This window comes from Paroedura picta, chromosome 1 (assembly GCF_049243985.1).
Source record: "Paroedura picta isolate Pp20150507F chromosome 1, Ppicta_v3.0, whole genome shotgun sequence".
NCBI classification, from domain to species: domain Eukaryota; kingdom Metazoa; phylum Chordata; class Lepidosauria; order Squamata; family Gekkonidae; genus Paroedura; species Paroedura picta.
This window is the reverse complement of record NC_135369.1, coordinates 68,985,275-69,010,525: the sequence shown is the minus strand read 5'-3', so window position 1 is coordinate 69,010,525 and position 25,251 is coordinate 68,985,275. Positions and strand designations below refer to the sequence as shown.

At 41.5% G+C, this 25,251-nt stretch overlaps 2 protein-coding genes across 7 annotated transcripts in view; one reads left to right on the top strand and one right to left on the bottom strand.

The window, feature by feature from the left end:
• DAAM2 (dishevelled associated activator of morphogenesis 2) overlaps positions 1 to 8,710 on the top strand; it is a 266,044-nt gene extending 257,334 nt beyond the window's left edge. For all 3 annotated transcript variants that reach the window (XM_077341894.1, XM_077341903.1, XM_077341885.1), the window contains one exon: positions 1,490 to 8,710. In XM_077341894.1, coding sequence (XP_077198009.1) covers positions 1,490 to 1,708 — 219 coding nt within the window. In that variant the 3' untranslated portion in view covers positions 1,709 to 8,710. The remainder of the gene's footprint in view (positions 1 to 1,489) is intronic.
• A 9,239-nt stretch (positions 8,711 to 17,949) lies between these two features.
• The window catches only part of MOCS1 (molybdenum cofactor synthesis 1), a 41,501-nt gene continuing 34,199 nt past the window's right edge, over positions 17,950 to 25,251 (bottom strand). For 2 of the 4 annotated variants that reach the window (XM_077341849.1, XM_077341851.1), the window contains exon 11: positions 17,950 to 24,653. In XM_077341849.1, coding sequence (XP_077197964.1) covers positions 23,785 to 24,653 — 869 coding nt within the window. In that variant the 3' untranslated portion in view covers positions 17,950 to 23,784. The remainder of the gene's footprint in view (positions 24,654 to 25,251) is intronic. The other 2 variants (XM_077341860.1, XM_077341870.1) reach the window with 2 other exon arrangements.

Here is a 25,251-nt window from a genome sequence, read left to right as displayed (position 1 = left end):
CTTGCACCATATTTAAAATTAAGATCTGTTCAGTACCTTTGCAGTTAACACTTTGCTCATTAATATCTCAGAAATTTCACAGATCCTTCATTAGGTGCCTTATTCCTTACTCTCTCCCTTTTCTCTAAATCAAAAGTGGATATATTTAATAACCTTGATTTTTTTACACAATCATTTTGAATATGTACCACTTATTAAAGCTAACAGTTCTATAGTTTTGCCACAAGAACATAATGTATAGAAGCTTATTTCTTTCAATGGGAACAGAGTTTCTTCGTCCAGAAATGGTCTACTTTGAATGTTATATGTCTGAGACAAAGAAGAAGGACATAAGAGCCCTGCTGGATCACAACAATAGTCTATCTAGACTAACATTCTGTTCACAGAATAGCCAACAACACGACATAGAGGCTGAGACCTGCCCCTGATGTTTCCTTCTGGCACTAGGATTCAGGGGCTTAGTGCCTCTGAATATGGAGGTTCCCCTCAGACACCACAGCAAGTAGCCATTGATTGCTTATCTGTCATGAGTCAATCAAATTCACCTTTAAAGCTGTTTATTCCTGAAATCACTACATTCTCTGGCAGTGAATTTCACATTTTAATCACTGTCTATGTGTGATTTCCTTTTGTCCATCCTGAACCTATTGCCCCTCAGTTTAATTGGATGCCCTGGAGTTTTAGTATTTTGAGAGAGACAGAAAAAGTTATTTTTTTGTCAGTTCGCTCTACCCAAAACAAAATTTTATAAACCTGTCATATTACCCCTTTAGTTATCTCTTATTTGTGAGCTAGGATGCTGAACTAGATGAACCATTGGTCTGACCCTGCAGCCTCTTTTTATGTTTTGATAACCATTTTTTCTCAGTCCCTTTCCTACTAATCCCTAGCATGCATTTTTCACCATGGCAGCACACTGGGTTGACATTTTCACTGAGTTCTCCACTACGACACCAAGATATTTTTCCCTTTCAATCTTAGCAAGTTCAGTCCTCAATATACTATACTTGAAGATTGGATTTTTTTTGTCCCAATATGCATCACCTTATACTTACCAGCAATTAGTTTATTTGTCAGATAGTTGCTCACTCACCCAGTTTGTGGAGGGTCTTTTGGAGCTCTTCACAGTCATCCTTGGCTTTCACCATCTTTAATAATTTGGTGTGATATGCAAACTTGGCTACTTACACTACTCACTCCTACTTCCAAGACATGGCCTTAACTATATGTGAACTTTTTGAGCTGGCTGGCTGGCCAACTGCTAGAAGTAGAACGGTGACTATGTCATCATTGGTCTTGATTATTTCGGCCAGACTTCTTTTAAATTCTCCTGGAACCAGAACTATAAATTACTTGCTCACTAGGAATAAGTCTAAACTAAGAAGCAGTGAATATAGTAGGCCATTTAAAGCTATCCTAAAGGATGAACAATAGTATGTGTTCTTCTGTGCTGTTGTGAAATCTCAATCCATTTATCTTTTCCCAACAGCTAAAGGAACAACGAGAGAAGGAGAGACGACAGAAGAAAGCAAAAGGCAGCAGCATTTCTGAGGAGGGAGGAGGAGAGTTTGATGATCTTGTGTCTGCACTGAGGTCAGGCGAGGTCTTTGACAAGGACTTATCAAAGCTCAAGCGTAACCGCAAGCGTTCAGGAAACCAAAGTTTGGAGACAAGCCGGGAACGGGCTGTGACAAAGCTCAATTATTAAAGGAGAGCACAGGAGAGGGATGGAAAAGCCAAGAGACACGTGAAAGAAAGAAGATCACAGCAAAGAGCCAAGCAAGATGATGGAGACTGGCTGATTTGGCTAGACCATGGCTTTAATTTTCCATGATGAGCGTGCCCTCCCATCTTGCTCTCTTTCTCAGTCATCTAATTGGGAGTGGCTCTAAAAGTGCCTCTGTAGAGTCCAAGGGATTTGTCAGACAGATGCTGTTTTTGATGGATTCATTTAACTTCTTGACACTTTCCCTGCAAATTCAATTATGCCCTAAACTGTTGGGTCTTGAGAGCCAAAAACAAGGATGGGAGGAGAAGAACATGAATTATTCTGTGCCAAAGTATATACATAAAACACTCACTCTCAGTGTTGCTGAGAGTGCAAGTCAGTCTCAGGCTGGTTCTGAAACTTCATGCTCCTTATTCATGGTTTTGTTTGGCCTTCAGGAGTTAGCGATGGAGTGGTTCTTCAGTACTGCAGTTCTGTTCTTCCACTGGATTTACAGAAGGCCAGTGACCAGAAATTGAGAAATGCTTTTTATCTCCTAGATCATGATGCTGTGGCTTATGATATGCAAAGCAAGTGATATTATGTCAGAGGAAGTTGATAGAACTGCTTAGCTTGTTCACAAAACTTTTTTTTCTAGAACCATTTGAGTCTTCAGGGATATACTGAGTCTTCAGGGATGTGCCAAATTATGATAAAATGAAAAAGAATGAGCCACATATTTTAAAACAGAAGATTTGCCTTGGTGTTTAAGGAAGAGATTCCACAGTTGGTTCAAGCCAGATCTGTTGTCATTGCTGAGCAATGTGGTCCACAAATAATCCCATATGCAAATCTGCATCACTTTTCTTAGTACAACAGAATTGTTCATTGAACAGGAATTAAATAGACAAATGGAGTTGTCTGATGGTTGAAAGTGGTAACCAATTATGGGCATCCATAGCTTCACTGAGATGAATGGGAGCTTTCATTTAATAGTCTGGCTATCTCAAAACCTCACCATTCCCATCAAGTGCTTCATAAGGTTAAAAATGAGAAGTGCAGTTGTAATTTGGTAGCCCTGGAAATGAAGGACTTCTTCATTTGATATAGAAAGATAGGACTAAGAAGAGTAAAATAGGTGAAAGGTCTAAATGTGATTCTTGAAAACAACTCTGGAAGATTATAAATAATAAATCCAATAATAATGGATTTACACACAAGCAATCTAATGTGCCCAGGAAAAACAGAGAAAGAGCCTTTAGTTTTGATGCTGTTACTGTTTCACTGTGCCCTTATTGCTATGAAGCAGTAGAAGTGGACCGTACAAAATTTCTCGGCTCCCGTTTTCTTTTCTATGTGAACATTAGATTGTGTTCCCTCTACTGGCCAGAGGAAAATGAGGGGGGGGGGTAGGACTGGATGTGAGAGACTTCAACCATTTCCTGGCAAAAGACTACATGTAAGAAAGAAGAGCCTTCATGGGCTCCTGGAGAATCCAACAAAGGCTCAAATTGTCACTTTAAACTCCTGCTTTAGTTTGTCTCCAAATGTTATTTAATTTCAGGGGTAACCTTGGGTCTGTAGAGTAGAGAATTCCTGTATCTCAAGCACTGTCCAAACAGTATTCTATGCAAACAATGTAAGGGTGTGAGAGTGTGTGTGTGTTTTGGTCATACAACTCAACCAAATATTCACCTCTGGGGATAAGCAGAAACAAAAGAATCTGTCTGTAATTTCTTTTTTTTATATACTGTGTTTTAAGTTTCCCATTCATGACATTCCACAACATGGCACTTCTGCTTTATACTCATGGAGACAAGCTGGACTGTACAAGGGCTGGGCACATTGCTCTCCACTTCATGGCTTCTATTCTTAGAGAAGTCATTGAAACACCTCATTTAAAACCTCTGTTTTTATATATCTAAACTATATATATATATTCGCTTTGTTTGAAAAGAAACACTTTTCCAGATTTTTAAGGGTTATGGTTTTGGGGATATTTTTTCCCTAGATGGTTTATAAAGAAAAGGAGAAAAAAAGTGCTATTTTAAACTCCATGCTGCTGTCAGCAGTAGAGATGTAGTAGTTTGCTTCTGGCCTCCTTAGCTTCTACTCATGTCATAGACATTGCACTGAAGCAGTATGTGCCATAGTGAGGGGCATGGTTACAATTTGTCAGGACAAACTTCGGGCTTTCTTCTGTGATGCTTTTTCCCCCTGTGCTTTGTTCCTAAGGGCCCATAAACAGACATTATTTATAAGAAAAAGCTCTCAGCTCTCTAAGTGGAGGGAGAAGTTTAAATTTGACCAAGCCTGTATCACATTAATTTGATTGTGATGTTTCCCCCTAATGCAACCACTGCTTATGGATTAAGCTGCTACTTAGATCACACAGTACTTCTTCAGTGTGGCTGGGGGAATGGATTGTATGGCAGCCAGAGGATTTTACCAAGTTGACACCATAGGCCTATACACAGTTGCACCATCTTGAGCTCAAGTTTAAGCTGGTACAGCTCTGCAGATACTCAATACTCAATTTTTCACCATTCAACAAGTAATGTCTGAGAGGCTCTTGTTTCTGTTATTATTTGCACAAGAGTCCTCAACTATTTTCCAAATAGCCTACAATATCCATTGCCATCGTCATCAAGTGGGCTGGACTCCAGTCTAGTTCTGTTGGTGGAGTTAGTTTCTTTCTGTGTTTATATGGCAGTTCTATTGATGTCATTCTAGTCATTTCTAATGCAGGGAGCTCCAGCAGGTCATTGGTGCATCCCCTAAAGAATCCAGGAAACAGTTGTTAAAGAATCTCCTCTAGGTATTTAAAAAATACTTTTGTTTCATAGGATTTTTCTGTTTGTTGCTTAGCTTCATTTCTGGTGCTCTTTGTACTCCAGGTACTGTAACTAGAAATATGGTGGTGGGGAATAGCTTGGGATAGTTTCCATTCCTGAAAAATAGCTTTTAACCCCCTTTTTTAAGATACCAAATCTTCATTTCCTATATCACTAAGTGAGCTTACCAGAGTCTTTGCACCAGGTACATAACAGTACAGCTAAAATGGAATTATGCTTACATTAGGGTTCATTCATTTTTTTGGAGTGGATATTTTGGAAAGTCAGAAACTGTGGCAGTTGATGTAGTTGAGCTCCACCATATAGAAGAGTGTATGTTAGGTCTGAAAACAACACCCAGATTGTTTGTTCAAGATTTGGTGTCACTGTTTTCAGCAGAAGTTATGCCCATGTAAGAATTCCAGCCTTAGATGCAACCACAGTGGCCATCAGTGCTACACAATTGCATTTGCCATTTTGATATGCATACTTCACTTATGCTAAATCTGAGACATGTGAGAGCACACACTTGCATAAATGTGGCAGATTAACTCTGAATGTTCTTTCTCTGTGGATGGAAAATGAGTTGCCCTTCTCCCTTCATCTCTGGAAAGTGCCCCTTTTAACTGAGTTTTTCCCAGAGCATTTAATGATTGGCTTTCCCTGGTTGCCTAGAACGCATTAACATACATATTGTCTCCTTCACCTGTTGTAGACTTATCCTTTCATTGGAATCTTAGCTTGAAGCCAAGTGGAACTTCAGCCCTTAAGTTTTCTAAAGATCACATAATGATAACATTTCCTGATGCCCAAGGTATGTTTTTGGCATGACTAGATTCTGTATCATGTACTGTTTCTGAATTCATAGACTGGCCCTCAGGCATTCATCAAGGATACTCTCAGTTCCTTCTCACAACACTATCAACTGTGGTTCTGACCAGTTCTGGCTCTCGGGTTATGAGCCACAGTGATTGACAAGTATCTGCATCTCTCAGGGCTAGATTGTCCTTTGAATCCTGTAAAAGATAAATCACAAATTTCATTTCCTCCTCCTAAGCAATTTTTTGAATTAGAGAAATTGTGTTTGAGTTTTAACTCCTCAGCAGCTACTATTTTATATGTACCTTTGTAGAAAAGTAGCAGTATAGTGATGTTTTAGTAGGGTCAAGGGCTGTTCTAAACCATCACTTAGCTTCAGTTCAGATGACAGCCGTGACATCCCATGCTCAGGATTCCTACACACACATTCTGTCTCCACCACCTCACTTCTGCATAGTTTAAAGTGAAACCCACCAGCATCTTCCTCAATATCTCAGCCCTGGTCTAAATGTTACACTTACCCAGTGGAGTTTTCTGATGTCATGTGCGATATTTGTTGATATGTAGAGATTACCACATGCATTTGGCATGTTATGTTGTTAGCTACCTCAAGAATTCCATGGTGATTTGCTGTGATTTTGATGTTATTTTAACCAATGATGAGTGAGAGCATTATGCTCAAAGGAGACAAGGCATTTTTAGTGACAGCTTTTCCGCCCAGCCATATGACTCTAAGCCAGGGGCTCATGGGAATTGTAGTCCATGGACATCTGGAGGACCACAGGTTGACTACCCCTGCTCGAAGCCTTCTGAATGAATAGAGACTGCTTTGCTACCTCTGTGACTGTGGGTCTCTCCAAAGCACTGGCTTCTGCTGCAGCTTCAGTAGCTTCCTCAGAAAGTTAGCATTGACTCATGGGATACCAAACCTCCAGAATTTCACAAGGGAGGATAGAGAAGGCATCTGATAATGGATTTTAAAAAAAAGAAAACATGAGTATGTGCTGTAATCATGTGGCAATTCACCTGGCAAGAACCTCACATGTCCTGTCACTATCCAGGAATGGGGTAAGTGTAATGTTTAGACTAGACCTCACTGAGAGGTCCACCAATAGCATTTGCTACAGGAAGAGAATCAGAAGAACCACCCATGGATGCGGTTGGACTAAGAAGAGGGAGACAGGTCCTACTTGAGTTCACCTGACTTGCATATATTTTGGCAACATTCTCATAATGAAGAGTTTTAACTGCCAATGGGATGCAACAAGCGCAGTCTCTTTTCTCCAAGGGTAGCTGTTGGCTTCCAGCTTATTGGCAATTCATTGTCTAAAGGAAACTGCAATCAGGGTTACCAGTTCATTGACATGTTTTATCAGATCTTCACTATTTCCCCTTCATGCAGAAGTACAGTAGCAACTTACAAGTATGTTAAAAGCAAGATATTATACATATTAAATTTATCTTACCATATCCAGCCTACACCTTTTATTTATTCCTATGAAACTCTCCTATTGCAGTGGTTATGTAAATTGGTGCTAGTGTTCCTCCCCCCCACCCCATCCACACATGCAGCTTTTCAGATCACACAAGTGACACAGAGAACTATGTTACAGGGGGAAAAGTACAGGAATGTTTGCTCCTAATTAAGTCATGTATCTCCAAAAGTATCGCTGATTAATAGTGAAAGCTGAATGCTAGAAATTCAAGTCAGTAGATGTACTGGTTTGAGAGATCATCATCAGAATTAATAATTTCCTTCCATCTGCTGAAAATAGCTCTTGAAACAAAGCTGTTCCTGCAGTCCTTCTGAAAAGGCATTCCATGTGCTGCAAGGAGCAGAACAGCCAAAATTCTCTCTCCCCCTCCCCCCACCCTGGAACGAGGTGGCAACCACTTCCTGCAGCTCATCATTAGAAAACTCGTGTTTCCATGGCCTTTGGAAGCACTTTGATAATGTGTTCAGTGTTTGAGATTGGATATAGGAGAGGGTGAGAGAGGAGGTTATCCTAGAGAAGATGACCTCCTCAACCTTCACCATTTTGTGTAGACATTTTTGTAGTCCAATAGTTTAGGAGCTTCCATGAAGGGAAAGGACAGTTGTACAGTTCTGTGATGTACATGATGTATGCAGGTTTTTTTTAATAAAACAATTTAATTAAAATACATTTTAGGGGAAACCTGTAAATGAAGCACCTCTATTTATTTTGCCTTATTTTAGTTTGCTATTTTTGTGTATACATTGCATTGCAACTATGACTATTGAGACTACACCAGGGCATTAGGAGCAAGTAGAGTGTTATATTTGGCAATTCTGGGACAGGCTGGATGAGGGGGTAGATAAGTCAGCTTGTTTTAGTGCTCTCTGAATGTGGTCATGCTTCTGATGTGCAAGTTTATCACATTCAGAAGGGCTTCAGAATCTATTCACTTATCCAGTGGAGGCCAACCATCTTCCCGAGTAGAAGACAAATCAAGTCCATGGAATTAGTGTCAGTTAAATGCATGCTACCATACATAAGCAGCCTCTGAGTGCCTTGTAGTGTTTGCTTCTAGCTTCAGCTGGGGAGAGACAAGGACTGTCATCCATATGTACAATGTCCATGATATGGTGAAAACATGCTGCTTAATCATTTTTCCACCATGTTCTCTGCTATAAGGTAACATTGGAAATACCCTGGTATAAGACCACTTCCTCCTTTTACCTACAGTTGCTCAAGCTTAATGCTAGAATTTCAGTTTCATCTTCAAAAGCAGCAACAAAGGCTATGGTCACTATTCCACCTCTTGGTGTAGTGGTTAGGAGCGCGGACTTCTAATCTGGTGAGCCAGTTTTGATTCTGTGCTCCCCCACATGCAACCAGCTGGGTGACCTTGAGCTCGCCACAGCACTGAAAGCTGTTCAGACCAAGCAGTAATATCTGGGCTCTCTCAGCCTCACCTACCTCACAGGTTGTGTGTTTGGGGGGGGGGGTGAGGAAAAGGAAGATGATTGTAAGCCACTTTTAAACCCCTTTAGGTAGAGAAAAGCAGCATATGAGAACCAACTCTTCTGTATTTATATAAGTGAAATAATATTACACACTTCTGAAGTGCACTCAGAGGTAACAACCCTGCCTTAAGTGATAGTATATATTACCTAGGGTTTGTCATCTCTTGCATTGACTCAGAAAGCCCTGCTGTGTGTTGGTTTTGCTTCTCTAATGCTTTGGTGTCTCCTCAGTTGTTGGTCAAATTAAAAATATAAATGAATTAAATGTACAAAACCTGTAGCATCCTTTTTATCTGCACCTTTTTATAAGAATATAATGTAATACTAAAAAATAAAAATAAAGATATATTGTCCCTATTACATTCCTGTGCCTTGTTTTGTTAAGTGTGTTAATTGTGTAAACAAACTCTCATATACCCTAGGCTAGAATTATTCTTCAACTCAAGCACCATATTAATGTAATGTCTCCACTTTCATTGTGAACTTTAGCATACACAGAGTGTATGTGCCAAAAGTCAGTAAGCAGGAATACAACAAACTCCAAACAGGGCCAGTAATACATTCTTGCTCTCCCCAGGTCCCCCTGAATCAATCACTTTGGGGGGGGGCACACATCAAGATAATCAAGAGTTTGCTCCAAGATATCTTCATATCCTACCAGTATTTTGTGACACACTTCCTGACAGCCCCAGCCAATGCTTTTTACAATGTTTGGAAGCACGGCAGTTTAGACAGTGAAGATGAATTAGGCATTGCTAGGTCCCTGAATGCTCTATTTCACTATCACAAAGATGATAAGAGTTACTATCCACATTTACCTGGCTGAGATTGATCAAGATGCATTCCACTGTACATTTGGCAGGTTGATGCGTAGGGTTGACAGTGCCCAGGTGGGGCCTGGAGACTAAACTCTATTGCAACCAGGCAATAGAGATCAGTTCCCTTGAAGAACTTCTGCAGGTAGTCTCTATGGCATTATACCCTGCTGCAGTCCCAAATCCCACCCTCTCTACCCCCAAAATCTCCAGTTATTTCTCAACTCTGACATTCCTATTGGTACATAAGGGAAAATGCAATGTATTTCTGCACAGTAGAGTGGCCAGTCAGCAAAACTATGTAATATTATTGTCGCATTCTCACTGTGAATATGGAGCAGTGCCTTTTGGGGAGAAGAGGGGATCATGTCTTGGTTCACAGTATTTACCCATCCTAAGCACCAAACAGGAATGGGGTGAATACCATTTAGATATAGGAGTAGGACGTTCAGTGTGGTTTTATTCAACCATTGCACTCTGAAAATTTGCAAGGCAAACTTTAACAGGATTCTTTATACATTCATTTTAGTTCAATTAACAATATTGAGTCCTAACTTCAGGGCCTGCCATCTACTTCCTGTTTGGGGTTGTCAGACATTTGGTGGTGGCTAGAATACTCCCAGAATTGCCTAAGTACAGAGATCACTTTGGAGAATGGTCTCTATGGTACCACATCTCTGCTGAGCTCCCTCCACACCCCAAACTCCACCATCCCCAAATTCCTCCCCCAAATCTCCAAAAAACTCCTGATTTAGAGTTGGCAAGAATATGCTTCCCTCAGGATTGAAAATACCATACTGGTTCTTAAGGTGCTTCCAGTAAACTCAATTTTGTTTTTACCATAAATGCTGCTTTCCAAACTTGGTCATCTCAGGTTTCAGCTACAACTGTCTGCATATCCCTCACCCACTGCTAATCCCAATCAGTTTATGTGAACAAGCGAATTCTGATACTGAGACAGAACTGCAACCCAACCATGCTGACAGAAGAAACTCCAAATCTGCATCCTTAATGTAACTTATGAACTTCCTTCTTCCTGATCATTTTCTTCATTAATTCTTCCCCCCTTCCCATGACCCAGGGATATGTATTAGTTGATCCAGTGCAGGAGAGGTAAATTGGTTAGACACTAAAAGCCCTTTCAGTTCGGTTACCCCAATCCAAGCCAGAAGCTTCCAGATCCAAATTGTGCAAAGGGAAATGATTCAAAACCAGAAAGTAAATCCAGTCATTTTCTAAGACAGAAAATTAAATGGGCTAAGAGTTAAATATCAGTTGTTAATAGGTACAGACTGAATCACAGATTATCAAATTCCTATCTGCTCTCATTCCAAATCTCTACCCTGCATAGCGCTTTCAGAATGCCTAAATAACCCAGTCCATCATGCACCACAAGGAGACTCAAGATACTGCATTGGAACTAAAAAAAAAAACTTCAAATCCTATCTGCCTGCTATACTCTCTGCCACTTCCAAAGACAGTCAGATTGCCAACTGTTTTACAAGCCCCTGAAATTTTCACTCTAGCAGTTTATAGTTTTCAGCAATGAATGCTTATCATAAAAAATGTTTACCTGTTGATTTTGACCGATCATGTTGTTATTTGAAGACACAGAAATAGCCACATCATTTTTTCCCTGATCAGTTGGCTATCCTAAGAAGTGCAGAGCAAAGCTCCATGCCGCCAGGATGCAGCTGGATGGGAGATAAGCTCCTCCTCTTCTTCCCTTTTTTCATGGAAGAACAGGAGCATTTGGCAGCAGAAAAGCCATCTCAACAGATGGTTTGCCAACAGGCCTGGAATTGAGACCATGAACTGGAAAAAAACCATAATTGTCTTGTCACCCTCAAATCACACAAATGCAGCTAAATGAATCCCAGTTTTGAAAAGGAACTGACTAAATAGCAAGAACAGAAGACTGTCTTTGAATAGATTAGTTTTACAAATGGGAATGAAGCACATTTTGTATTTACAAAGGGAAGATATGCTGTCTTTCTACTGCCAAGATGACTTTAAAGGTCAATACCAGCACTTTACCATCACCACTCCCAACAGAATCTAAAACAAATATATGAAGAAACATAGACTATCATCTTCACACACAGTCTTGCCAGCGTATTTTAGGAGCAGCCCCATGGAGAGCAAACTGTAGAATTTGCCATGCCACGTGTCACAGTGGCCAGCTGCTTGTTCTCTTGAAGAGGACACAGCTGATCCTGGACATCAGGTGGCAAAGCCATGCCTGCTCCTCCAGGGGCAAAGTCACCTGTCCTCCATTTCTACTGGACCAATGTAGCCAAATTCTCAGCATCTCTTTCTCTGGATTGAGCTCCAGTCTGTTATGCTTCATACAACCCATTGTCATTATTTTTATCACAGTCCCTAAATATCTGAAGAGGAGGTAACATAAGGTGGAGCATCATCTACATGACATGCAACTCCCAAAACTTCTCCTAACAGCTTCATGCGGATGCCACTTTTGACCTCCCACAATCAGAATTAATTTCACAAAATGAAGCAAGAAATCCAATTTGCATCATTGAGTCAGTACACAGGCTTGTCCTTCGTATGGGATATGGATCCTCCTCCATTTGGGCACATTATGTGATCTTTTGGCAGTGGCTCCATTATGGGAGGAGAGGAAGCATGAAGTCATTAGCATGTTTTTATTTCACTGCAGTGATAAATCTGCCATCATAAAAAGATGCTAATCAGGCCTTAGATTACTCAAAGGGCCATGGCTGAATGCAGAGCTCAGCTCATGCTTTCCATCTGTTAACTCTCAGGTTGCCTGAAACTAGGAATCCTGAGCAGTGACACTGGAACTTGGATAAGCTGTGGCCAGGATCAGAGAGGCCATTGGCCTGACTCTGCTTCATAAAGGCAGCCTTTTAAATCTTACAGAGAGACTTTATTTTCCCAGGGTTCGATCTAGCAAATACGGAGCAATGAAATGTTTTTCAGAAGCAGCAGTCGTATCTTTGCAGCCCTTGTTCTGTTCACTGAGTGGATCTCTCTCCTCCTCTCTGCACTCTTGCCAGATGTATTTAATTTTAGCAATAATACTATCTTGGGGCATTTTTTCCCATGGAATGCAAGTTTTAAAGTAAATAAACAACAGCTTGTTGATGTGGAATGGCTGCCCAAAACCACACAGCAAGACGCACAGCAACCAGTTAGGGCCTGGTTAACTCCATGTGGAACCACTTTAACCAGATGTAGTGGTTCGGCAATGCTGCCCCCACCTCCTCTTCTGCCAGCTCTTGAAGCCCCCTTTGTTTTTCTGATTCTGAACTAACATCTAGAAGACAAGCAATGATACTGTGTTGCTTTGCTTCTGTGGAGAACCATCTCCCCAAATCTCTTCTTCCAGTACTACCATCCTTGTCTAAACAACATTTGACATCGCAGAATAATGTCTTCTGGAAATCCTGAGTGTTTCCAAAGCTCTGGACATTGCTGGCTTGTCCTGCAAACAGACTGGGAGTAGTCTTACGGTTGCTAGGCAACTGGCAAAAATGTCAATTCACCACGTCACAAAGTGGCACATGAGCAACTGGAGTGGCACGGATCTGCCCCCTTATGTTTGCATTGTTCAAAAGCTGGGCCATCTTCAAACTGCTATAACCTAGAACTTGTCTTTTTAAGAGGTAGGGACAATATGTATTCAAGGTGGTTTTAAAAAAATTGTCACACCTCTCTCAAACAAATCACAATAAAGAACTGCCCTTGTGTGATCAGTCTTTAGTCATGAGGCAACCCTGGTGTGGATCACTGCCCAGTTGCTGAAGACTAATGGCATATGTTGGCTGTCTCTGAAACTAAAAAATAAATTATAGCTTCCTAGAAAATAAAAACATCTTTTAAGGAATCGCTGCTCTCCAGTTCAATAGTACATGTGTCATGGTGGTGTTCTCTGCCTTTCATTTATTATCAGCATGGAGGCATTTCTCAAGATATGCTATTTCTGCGTGACTATGAGACATTTGGTTTTGCCTCAAGAACATTTCGGACCGCTTGCCATTCCCCAGATTCTTATTTTCTCTGTTAATGAGAAATGCTGTTTTGCCACAGTTCTCTCTAAATCCAAAAGAATGGAGGCTTTGGGCAGCATTTTGCCTTTTCCACTTACCACAGCTTTAGAAAAAATTGGGCAGAATGGTGTCTCTCAAATTGCCAACTGTAATAGGAGACACGAGACTTTGTGGGAAACAAGAATGACTCCCTCCCCTCACTTGTGTTTCAGGCTTGGACTTTGTGCCCTCTTTTCCCTCGTGGAGTCTCTCTGTGCCAGCAGCCAATGCCACACACAGTGATAACTTAAAACATTTCAGCTTAGTATCACATCTTGGCGGCAGAAGGACAGATTTATGAAGTGGGGAAAGGGAGGGGGTAAACAGAAGAAGAGCTGTTTTTTTAAAAAAACACTTTTCATTAACTGAAGGAGTCTCAAAAGGGCTTACAAACACCTTTCCTTTTCTCTCCACACCACAGAAACCCTATTAGGTGGGTGAGGCTGAGAGAGCTCTGCGAGAATAGCTCTGAGAGAACTGTGACTTGTCCAAGGTCACCCAGCTGGCTGCATGTAGAGGAGTGGGGGGACCAAACCCTGTTCTCCAGATTAGAGTCCTTTGCTCTTCAACCACCACATCATGCTGTTTCTCAAGAGACATTGACCTGCATGTTTCTACAAGGAAGCTGAGGTGCTCCATCCATAATATTAGTAAGAAACTTTAAGTTCTTTCAGGATAAAAGGCAACACAGAGATACTCATAGAAATACTGGATTGCTTACCTAGTTTGGTCTGAGTCAATAGAAATTCAGGGGATCTTCGTAGTCTAGGACACTTGAAAGCAACTCACCCATTTCTATGTTCATCTAAATCAAGGGTGGCCAGACTGTGTAACTGTAGTCCATGGACATCTGGAGAGCCACAATTTGGCCACTCCAGTCTAAATATTTTCAAACATTGTTTAGCTCAAGATGTTAAGAAGCATCCCTTTTGACGTGTTCAATGGGATTATTCTGGTGGGCATATGCAAGGACTGCCCCATTTTCTTCAATGTTGGGAGAACGTCCTCATGCTATGAAATATGACATTGGCATATAGGCTTCTACTGGGAGCATTCAGATTTATTAACTCACTCATTTTAGAAGGTCAAGAGGTTTGACTGGGATTTTTAAAGAGTCTAAAAGGGTTATAAGAACAAGCACAAAATAAAGGGGATGGGAAAGTGTACAGGCAGTACATCACACAATATTCCACTTCTATTCCCGAGCATGTATTTTGTAATACATATCACATCAAAGTTTCTTTCAGGATCAGAATCTAAGAATGAGACTAGGATCTTCGGATGTCATAGGAGATAGTCCATTAACACAATGATACTCACTGGTTTAGGAATCCCTTGTGACTCTTTAGAGCAATGTACCCCAATGTGGTACCTGCCCAATGTTTCAGAAAAGTGTGCAAGGCCCTTGTCTGGGGGGGGGGGGTGTTCCACTTTGAAACAGTTGCTGGTGGAGGAATGGGTATGCTGGAAACTCCTGTGAGGTTGCAGACTTCCTGTCAGGGATGTAAGCAAATGTGCTCTCTTTGGGTTGATGGTACCTAAGCTGTGAAGTGACTACCATTAACCTCAAAGTTTGGTTTTCCTTCTCCGCCCATTGTTTCTCTTATTCTGGGTGGAAACAGTACAGAGGACCTATCAGATAGCTTTGTGACTATGCAGTTATACACAAGACTTGGCAAGAGATTCTCAATAAGGTAGCTTTGTAAGCATTTAGAGCTCATTCTTTCTTCTGTATGGTCAACTTATCCATATGATGGCCATTCCCCACCTTTTTTTCTGTACAAAAAGGGGAACTGTTTTAGTCTGACTATCAGTGACAAATTTAGCATATATTTGAGTGCCTCCTTGAAATTTCACTAATTTCATCCATGTCTTAGAACTGGATATACTTCAAGCACAGCTGTGAAAAATCCCTAACAGAGCCCTCAAAGCAGTTTAGCACAGCAGTATCACTAACTCAGAGACCAAACATTTGCATCTACACATGGAATTAAAAACCAGCCTTCACAGCATTTTGCAAACCTGAGCTGTAATTAGCGTCCAGGATAGGATTAAAAATTAATGAAATTTAAGTACTGAAACACTTGATTTAGCCATTTTTTAAAACGAGCCTCTTGATGCAGGTGAAGGAGGAGAGTGCAAAAGTTGGCTTGAAACTCAACATCAAGAAAATGAAGATCATGGCATTCAGCCCTCTCAATTCCTGGCAAATAGATGGGGAAGAAATGGAGGTAGTGACAGATTTTATTTTCCTGGGCTCCAAGATCACTGCAGATGGGGACTGCAGCAAAGAAATTAAAAGACGCTTGCTCCTGGGGAGGAAAGCTATGGCAAATCTAGACAGCATCCTAAAAAGCAGAGACATCACCCTGCCAACAAAAGTGCATCTAGTCAAGGCTATGGTCTTCCCAGTTGCAATGTATGACTGTGAAAGTTGGACCATAAGGAAGGCCGAGCGTCAAAGAATTGAGGCTTTTGAACTCTGGTGCTGGAGAAGACTCTTGCAAGTCCCTTGGACTGCAAAGTGAACAAACCAATCAGTCCTAAAGGAGATCAGCCCTGAATGCTCCTAAGAAGGCCAGATCCTGAAGATGAAAATCAAATACTTTGGCCACCTCATGAGAAGGAAGGACTCCCTGGAGAAGAGCCTAATGCTGGGAGCGATTGAGGGCAAAAGAAGAAGGGGATGACTGGATGGAGTCACTGAAGCAGTTGGTGCAAATTTAAATGGACTCCGGGAAATGGTAGAAGACAGGAAGGTCTGAAGGATCATTGTCCATGGGGTCTCAATGAGTCGGACACGACTTCGCACCTAACAACAAAAAAATGGTCTTCCTTAAATAGATTTGGACCCTAAAATTCACATTCATGAAAACTTAATTCAGCTTTCCAAAAGCCCCAGCTGAGGGGCATGGGCAAGGTCCTAAAAGTTTGGATGTTGTACCTGTTCTGTCTCTTTTTGTACCTCTATCATGCTCTTCCTTTTCATGGAGAACCAGCTTAGTGTGTAGGGTTTGGAGCGTGGACTTCTAACCTGGCAAGCCAGGTTTGATTCTGCGCTCCCTCATATGCAGCCAGCTGGGTGACCTTGGGTTTGTCACAGTCCTCAAAGCTGTTCTGACTGAGCAGTACTATCAGGGTTCTCTCAGCCTCACCAATCTCACAGGGTGGGTGTCTGTTGTGGAGAGAGGAAAGGGAAGGCTGCTTTGAGACTCCTGGGTAAAGTGACATATAAGAACCAACTCATCTTCTTCTTCTTGTCCATTAAGTAAAATTAGTTTCATGGTTAGCATCTCCTCAAACCTCAGACTTTTACAAAGCCTTTCCCTGGACTATCAAAGGCTTACCCATTTGGGTACTGACTAACAATTAATCCTTCTGTTACTGCTTCATTCATTCATTCATTCATTCATTCATTCATTCATTCATTCATTCATTCATTCAATCAATCAAATACCTTTATTGGCATAATCATCATAATAAAACATTTATTATTATTATTATTATTATTATTATTATTATTTTATTATTATATTTATATTTATACCCCGCCTCCCCCCGAAGGCTTATACAAAAGACAAGGTGGTTCAGAGCCCAGGTCACTTGGAGAAAATCCCATGAAGGAATTTTGCAATGCCTTCGGTTATTTGAAGGTTATGATCCGATAAAAGAAAGGGCACTATTGTTGCAGGACTGTGAGTCTTGCTCACCCCCACAAGAGGAAATATGTACCGTTCTCTGAGGTGGTTATGTTGCTCACAAAAGAGGAGAATGTGTTCCACTGACTCAGGTTTCTTTGAAGGACATGGGCAGAGTCTTTCAGTATACTGGATTTTAGCATACCGACCTTTAGTCACTGCTGTTGGTAGGAGGATCAGCCTTGCTAGCATAAAAAATTGCTTCAAGGAAGGCGATTTTAAAGATGTAAAGTACTCTGGGATCCTTGCTGGGGGATAGATTTCAAAAAAGATGGGGGAGCATGTTCTACGTGCTCCAACGATAGTGTTCTGATAGTTAATATCCAGGATTCGTTGCCTGATGATATTGTAAGCTTGGTTCTCTTCAAGTTTTCTAAAAACTCAATAGACAGGCCTATAGACTTTAGTTTGTTGCTAATCTTCATGAACCAGGGTGATATAAACTTATCAGACAGCATAAGGTAGACGAGACTCCCAGCTTGGGCTCTAAAGTTCAGGCGGAGCCAGTATTTAAGGATACGGAGCCAGGTTAGAGTGGCCAGTTGGGTAACGCCAGTCTCCAAGTATATTGTGAGGGCAGAGATGCATTTGGGGAGGCCCAATAAACGGCAAAGGAAGGTGGATTGCAGCCTCCCTACTCCTGCAGGGAGGTCTATGCCCCATACTGGTATGCCATAGAAGAGTTTTGAAATCAGCATAGTTTGAAAGATCTTAATAGCAGCAGGGAGGTTACTGCTTCAACCACCACTCCTTATCTTCATTCTGCATTGAGTCAATCATTCTAGAGAGCAAGAATATACAATTGGACATAGTTTGGGCAGAAACTGACAAATATCACTCAGTCCTAAAGAGACAGGTTGCTTCAAGCTCTTTTGAAAAGGGTTGTAAATGGATACTCACTGAGTAGAGCCTTCAGAGCCACCCCCCCTCACAGTGACTTTTTAACTTTTATATGCTTGATACCTCATTCACAGTTAAAGGAGACAGATGCAGAAACACACACACATATCCTGTTATTGATTGCAATTACAATTTATTAAAAGTCTAGTACAACAGCAAAAAAAGTTTCTATATCACCACAGTAAAGCTGGGTGAAAATAATTATTCCCCAATTCCATCACTTATTATCTAGAAAACATACTTACACTGTATAACAATTGAATGTCAAAAATGGTTGTGCATAGTTGCCAGATGGCACCAAAAGACACCATTAAACCCACTTCAAAAGTAAATAGCCTCCTCCTGAAACCACACAAAAAGTGCCAAATCCCTAAGCCACATTGCCCCATGGGCTCATCAACAGATAACGTTCAAGTGCAATTGAACAAAGAACTTAGAACCATGACTGGGACCCCACAGATTTGTTTTGACAGCAGTGCCTCCCTCTGAAGCAAGGAGCCTTTGGCAGAGGAAGCCTCAACCAGTACCAAAACAGGCCCATGGGATCCATCCTGTCATCTGCTAGTTCACAGCCTTCCCTAAAACCTAATATACCTTTAAAAGCCCTTTTAAAATGACGTTGTGCCACTGTATTTAAATAAAAGCAGAAAGCCACACCACGTACACCTCTTATATGTTTCTCATAAAGGGAGGGGGAAGACTCCTTGGCATTTAATATATGAGCACTATATAATTTTTACTGCCTTAGAACCTAAGCTCTGGAACACAAATGAATATCGTTTTGTGATGATGGCAAGCTCAAGTCTTATATCATGCCCATGGCTCTTTTGTTAAACACTGAAATCAGATCTGAATTGCAACCTGCCATCCCTAGGCAACAGGAGCATGACTGACCAGGGCAGACCAGCCCTTTAACTTACCAGGAAACGTCCTGCTGGCGGGCGGCAAGCTTAGCCAAGTGGCCTCAGCAATGCTGACAGCCCTGGGCTGCAATGAAAAGACTCGATGTAGGCCCAGGTCTAAACAGAGTTGCTCCTGTGGTGCTACCAGCACCCCAAGGAGCACTGGAATACAGAAAGAAGGACAAGCTGCTCTTGTGGTGCTACCAGTGATAACTCATCAACCACAAGGAATACACCATCAGGAACAGCTTTCACAGAAAGTCTATTTGTGTGCAAGTCATATATACGAAGCAACCTTATACTGGTTCAGACCACTTGTCCACAGGTCTTTTCTACTCCAGCTGTGGCAGAGTAACTTTGCTGTTACTCAGTCACTTCCAGATTCCTTAACTGGAGATGCTGGAGACTGGACCCAGGGACTGATGACAGGGTCCTTGCAGATACTCTGACACTGAGCCATGGCCCCTCATGGCTTTCATTGGGATCTGCACAGGAATCCTTTCTGGGGGACCCTGTATACTTCTGATATGCATTCAGAGCATTTATTTTCTGACACAAGAAATCAGGACTAAAATATCATTGGAACCTAAAATATCACACATGACCTACAGATGATCTATTATTTGGGCACCCAAAGAGTATACTCAGAATACCCGTTCTAATCTTCAACGTGCATTTCTCCAACATCAAAAGTTACTATGCAGAAAATACTGTAATGTGTGAAGCAACCCTGATGACCCATTTCCATTCAAGGAATCTGTCCGATCTACTTACTCCAACTTAGTTCTGTTCAGAAAAATAAATGGAGTAAAAGTGAATATGACAGAACAGGACAGAAAACTGGAGTTTTTCAATCAGCTTAGTATTTTGCAATAGGAGCATCATATAATAAAAACTTTAGTGCATTCAATCCTCATTTCACCTATGAACCAGAGTGCCTCTGGCATTCTTTTTTATTTGATTTTTGATTCCCCCCCCTCCCCAAAGTTTTATCTTCCATTCATAAGCATTTGAGGGTTTAGGAACAGAGAGGAGGTTTGCAGCAGCATTAAAATACTTGTAACTGGGTATATTGAAGATTAATTGCATAAAATAAAAACAAGGTTATTTTAAGAGCATTTAATCTGAAGATGGGGTGCCCTTGGAGGAGAAGCACAACCCCATTCCTAAAGGGTTCATGTGATGATGCTACATAAACAGATGCTGATCATGGTTTAGTTCACACTCATCTTAACTATAACATGGCATGGGCCAAGCGGTACTGAATTTGCTGGAGCTTCCTGATAAGGAGCTCCCTTAGCCTGACTTTCTCCCTCACTATTTACAGGCACCAAGACATTTTTTTCTAAGGGTTGCTATAGGACAAAGCATCAACAGATTGCTCCATCGCTTGGCTCCTTGTTCATTGCACACTGAGGAAGCCAAGATTTGTCGTACTCTCCTATTAAGACCATTCCCTTCCGTTCACTAATTGCTTTGTGGGTTCAAGGAGCACAGCAGGCCACTTGAGAGGCAACATACGCCTTTATGAAAATTTCCTTGGTTGCTTCCAGAACCATCATCCTCACAAAGTAATTTATTTGCAGTTAACAGCAGTGTATATACAGAAAAGTAAAGGGCCCTGTGTGTGCTCAACAAAAGGGAAAAGGCACCAAAATGTCACAATGGCACAAGTACCATTTTCACAGCATAGCTGCCCTTTATTAAACACAGCCCTCAAGCTGCTTTATACTTAGTCATGTTTATCTCAATGCATTCAAAACACCCAACAGATTCCAACAATAACCCATGTAAAATCAAGAGCCCTCCTCATTATCAAGCTCAAGGCTAGCCACACACTTTACCTCTCAATGAAGGTTGTACAAGTCCCACAGAGCTGGTGTTGTTGTTTTGATGCAGCTTTCGGGAAAGACCTGTTGCTGCCTATATTGTTAGCAGTCAGACCCCTCCTCTAATTGAAAGACATGTTAGAATAGAAACCCATAATCATCCTTATTTCAATATTATTTCAGACATTAAATGCAATACACTGGGCAAAAATGACACTAAACTAGATGCCATCCAGATCATGAGCACAAATACCGTGTATGGCCCAAAAGAACATAAAATGGATGCTAGCCAGAGACAAGTCTGGACATAGCTTAGAATATGTGGGAAAGGGCAGCTAACCCACTGGTGACCTCCGCTACCCCAGGAAAACACATAATTTAGGACAATAGGTCTCTGAAGAACTTGTGATTAATCTAATCAAATTCCAATCTCACTTACCCTATACCCACTTACCTTAATTAGACAGTATTTAACTCCTTTCCTAAAATTTGATATAGTATTCCTGTCTGGTATTCAAAAAGTCATCAAGAACCATTAGCATCGATAGCTCAACTCCCAGTAAACTCATCACACTTCTCCCAAATCTTTGTTTAATGCTGGAACACTCATCAAGTCATTGTTGTAGGGGCAAATATGTCAGCACAGTCTTGGTGACCATTTCCCCTATATCAATAAGCAACATGCCCCAGTCCTGTGTGTGTGTGTTGCTGAACTCTCTGTAACATTCCCATTTGCATGTGGGCGTGTCTATCTAATCTTTCAGTGAAATGCTGGTTGTTTTGCCATTGCCTCTGTAGGTGTCTGGTAATACTGCTTTCCTTCCTTATTTTCTTAGCTAGCCTTTTGTGGGCTTTTCTATGTGCTGTACTGCTGTACTGCTGTACTCTTTTCCCTTAATAAAAGCCTTTCTGATCAAACATCCAATGGGTTTATTTTGAGTTTCCCTAGGGCAGCGGTTCTCAACCTGGGGGTTGCGACCCCTCGAGGTCTTTCCCAGGGGGTCGTGGTGGCAGCGGCATAGCGCTGGCCTCCTCCACGCCACCATTGTGCCACAGAGCTCACTATACTGCCGCTGTGATGCTGGCCTACTGAGCGCTGCCTCGGTAAGCTCCAAGGTGGCGCATAGGAGGCCAGTGCCATGCTGCCGCTCTGCGACCTCTACAACAGGAGCAATGGTGGCATGTGCGCATGCGTGCTGCTGCGTGCATGTACACCCATGTGCCGCTGCCATCACTACCACTCCTGCTGTAGGGGTCACAGAGGCGCAGTAGTTAAGAACCGCTGCTCTAGGGGGAACAATCCCTGTGAACAATGGTGGAGATCCTAGTTACCCACCTATTGCAATGACTCCTTTAAGCTCATTTCTCCCAATTAATTAAGAGACTACCTATTTGGATAACAAAATGTGACTATCAGAGATACTGCCCTACATCTTCTGTCCTTGCATGCCAAGGTGAGATCAGAGAATGGTGGAGAAACTTCTGATGTTGAGAAGGTTGTAAGAACAGAGAGTAAAAATGATTTTCATAGAATAACAGAGTTGGAAGGGACTTCATGGGTTATCTACTCCACCTCCTGCACAATGCAGGACACTCACAACCCTATCGTTCATCCACTGTAACCTGCCACCCCCTTTAACCATCACAGAATCAGCCTCTTAGTCAGATAATTATCCAGCCTCTGTTTAAAATGTCCAAAGAAGGAGAACCTACCACCTCCTGAGGAAACCTGTTCCATTGTGAAACTGCTCTAACTGTCAGGAATGATGTTGAATGATGTTGGGAAAGGTTACCTTGAGTAGCTTCAGCACAAAGAGTATAGATCTCAGCACAATATTAATTTCACTGTTTTAGAGAAGGCAACAGGACTATTAATTTGGAAGATTGCTTTCAGAAGTGTGCCTGATTGGAAGAGACATGAAAAGCTGGTTAGGAAATACTCAAGCTCCATATATTAAATATCTCTATACCAAAATACTGTTGGGTATTTTCCAGAGCACATTTTTATGCATTTCCTTCAGCTCTTCTGGAGGGCAGGTTCCTTAGGTGACCATTGGAGATACATCTTTTGCCCTTGTAATACTAGTAAAATTGAGACAATCTCACATATATTTTTATCTTGACCAATTTATAACAGTATCAGGGATAGCTTAATTCTCCCGTTGCTGTCACATTCTCCTAAATACTCATCTTTAGCCTCACATAATAGTAACACCTTAAATTTTTGTTAAGGGATAAAGTTCCAACCACTTCTTATATGATAGCAAAATTTCTTTTGATATTTATTTTTAATATTCATGTGTAACAATTCTGTACAAATTAGAGATATTTTAACTTTACTAATGTTTACCATTTGTTATAAATGTTATTGCTACTAGTCCTTACATAAGTATTATGACCAAATAAACTTGACTGACTGAAAAGACATGATCTAGCATGGCTAGATTTTGAGCTATATTAGGCACACTTTTGTTGGAAGGAAACAGTATTGATTGTGTCAGTCATTTATCCTTATTAACAGTGCCATTTTATGTACAAGCCTCTATATATACACACACACGCAAACGCACACACAGAAAACTATGTCTTGATTATCTAGTATCCATTTCTTCCCGGTGGACAAATTATTCCCACTATAAATATCACACTGTCTCACCTTGGTGTACTAAAAACTGCATTTAGCCTGAGTAGTCTAGGAAACAAGTTTATAGTTTTGATACTTGGGCTTAAGCAAGGCATTGATATAATGGCTCAATTGATTAAGAATCCTAACTTTCACTATTTTTGTTCCAGTTGGAATCCTTAGTGGTGTATCAGCTAACACTTAAGCAATGGATTCTAAGTGAAATCCTGTTGTGCGAATGATTTTTAATGCTAATGAAAGAGAACATCTGCCAGAATGCGAGATTGTAACCCTGTACAAGGAAGAGAGGTGAGGTGTGCAGCCCAGCTGCATCTCAGTGAGTTTCACAAGCCCTGAATACTTTAGGAACGTAAGACCTTAGTAATCTCCTCCTCTTTACCAGTAATCCCTATGGGAAAAGGCAGGCAACCAATGATCCATGCCAGGAAGATAAGTGATTTAAGTGAATGTCAATTCTATAGTAAAGTGATTGGCAGTTCAAATCGTAATTGCCGAAGTCCTGATGCTAAGTAGGTGCAGAAGAAGCCTTAGATGCCAAGGATGATCTCTTGGTTCAGAATCTTCAGATACTTTCTAGCTTCGCTGGTAGTTTCCTCTCTGCCCTCCTTCCTTACTAAGCAATTTCACCTCTCCAATGACCATGTCGTGAGTGACTGCTTTGCACATATCATACACAGTCAAAGCAGCCAGGCTGGCAGCTGTTAAGGCTTCCATTTCAACACCTGTTTTCCCATAAGTGCGGCATAGAGCCCGGATCACTACTGCATGCCTGCTCTCATCTAGACTCATAGAAATATCCACCAGATGCAATGGGATGTTGTGGCAAAGCGGGATCAGCTGACTGGTCAACTTGGCACCCTGAATCCCTGCAATCTGGGCAACTGCCAGAACATCCCCTTTTTTCATCTGGTTCTGACGCACCAATTCAAACACCTTCTTACCCAGGTAGACAACAGCACTGGCCACGGCAGTCCTTTCAGAATCAACCTTCCTGCCCACATCCACCATGGAAGCCTTGCCTTCCTGGTCAATGTGGGTTAGGCAGTCTGAAGCACCAAGTAACTTGGCAGTAGAACTTTTCTCTTCCAGTTGGTTTCTCACACTGGAGTGAATGTTCCTACTCTCATGAGATTTCTGCTTGGAGGGAGATATTCTTGTGCTAAGGCACTTGGTGTCAAAACCAGAGCCCAAGTTCTTTTGGAGAATACAACTGCTACTCAGCTGAGCTTGCAGAATTCCTGCTGCAAGCTGTTGTTGTGCTGTGTGAGATCCTGGCAGTGCATGATGTCCTGTAAACACATTTTTCTTAAATGTTTCCCCCACGGGCTTGGACAAACTTGCTCTCACAGTCAGCCAGTGGCCAAGTTTGTGGCCCTCACCACCTAAAGTTCCTCGGTCCTGTAGGGCATCTTGGAAGAGGGGGAATGACCTTGATGCTGATTCTAGGAAAAGAATGACAAACACAGAATTTCAGTGCCTAAAACGTCAAAAGCTTATAAGGATTTTATCCAGTACTTTACAAGTTACAAGACAACATGAAAATTCTTCAAGTGTTCATAAGCAAAACTGGACATATTTTATAGTCTTAATAATTATGGCCAGCCTATCTGCCTCACAGGGATGGCAATTTATTTTGCTACCTACTTTCTTCATTCTAAGCGAAATCTAGAAGATTAGTAAAAAGGCCTTACTGTTGTGAGACTGCTGAGACTTAGGCAGGGACCAGTGGGAAAACCGGAGAGCTCCACTAGCGTCTGTATTGCGGGCCACAGACAGGGCACTTATAAGGCTGATCTCTTTCCACTTCTGTTGTTAATATACACCAAGGCATGGGAAAGGAACATCACACGATCAGCTTCTCTCTATTCAAAGCAAAGGCCTAGAAATAAACCATCTTTAACTATCTCAATGCCCTTTCCAGCATGTCACACCTAGACCTTCAGAACAAAACTTTTGGCAGCTGCTTCAGCCCAGGAGACACAGGAAACAGCTTCAAGTGGCAACTGAAAAACCACTTGCTCTTGCCAGCTCTTGCTGCCT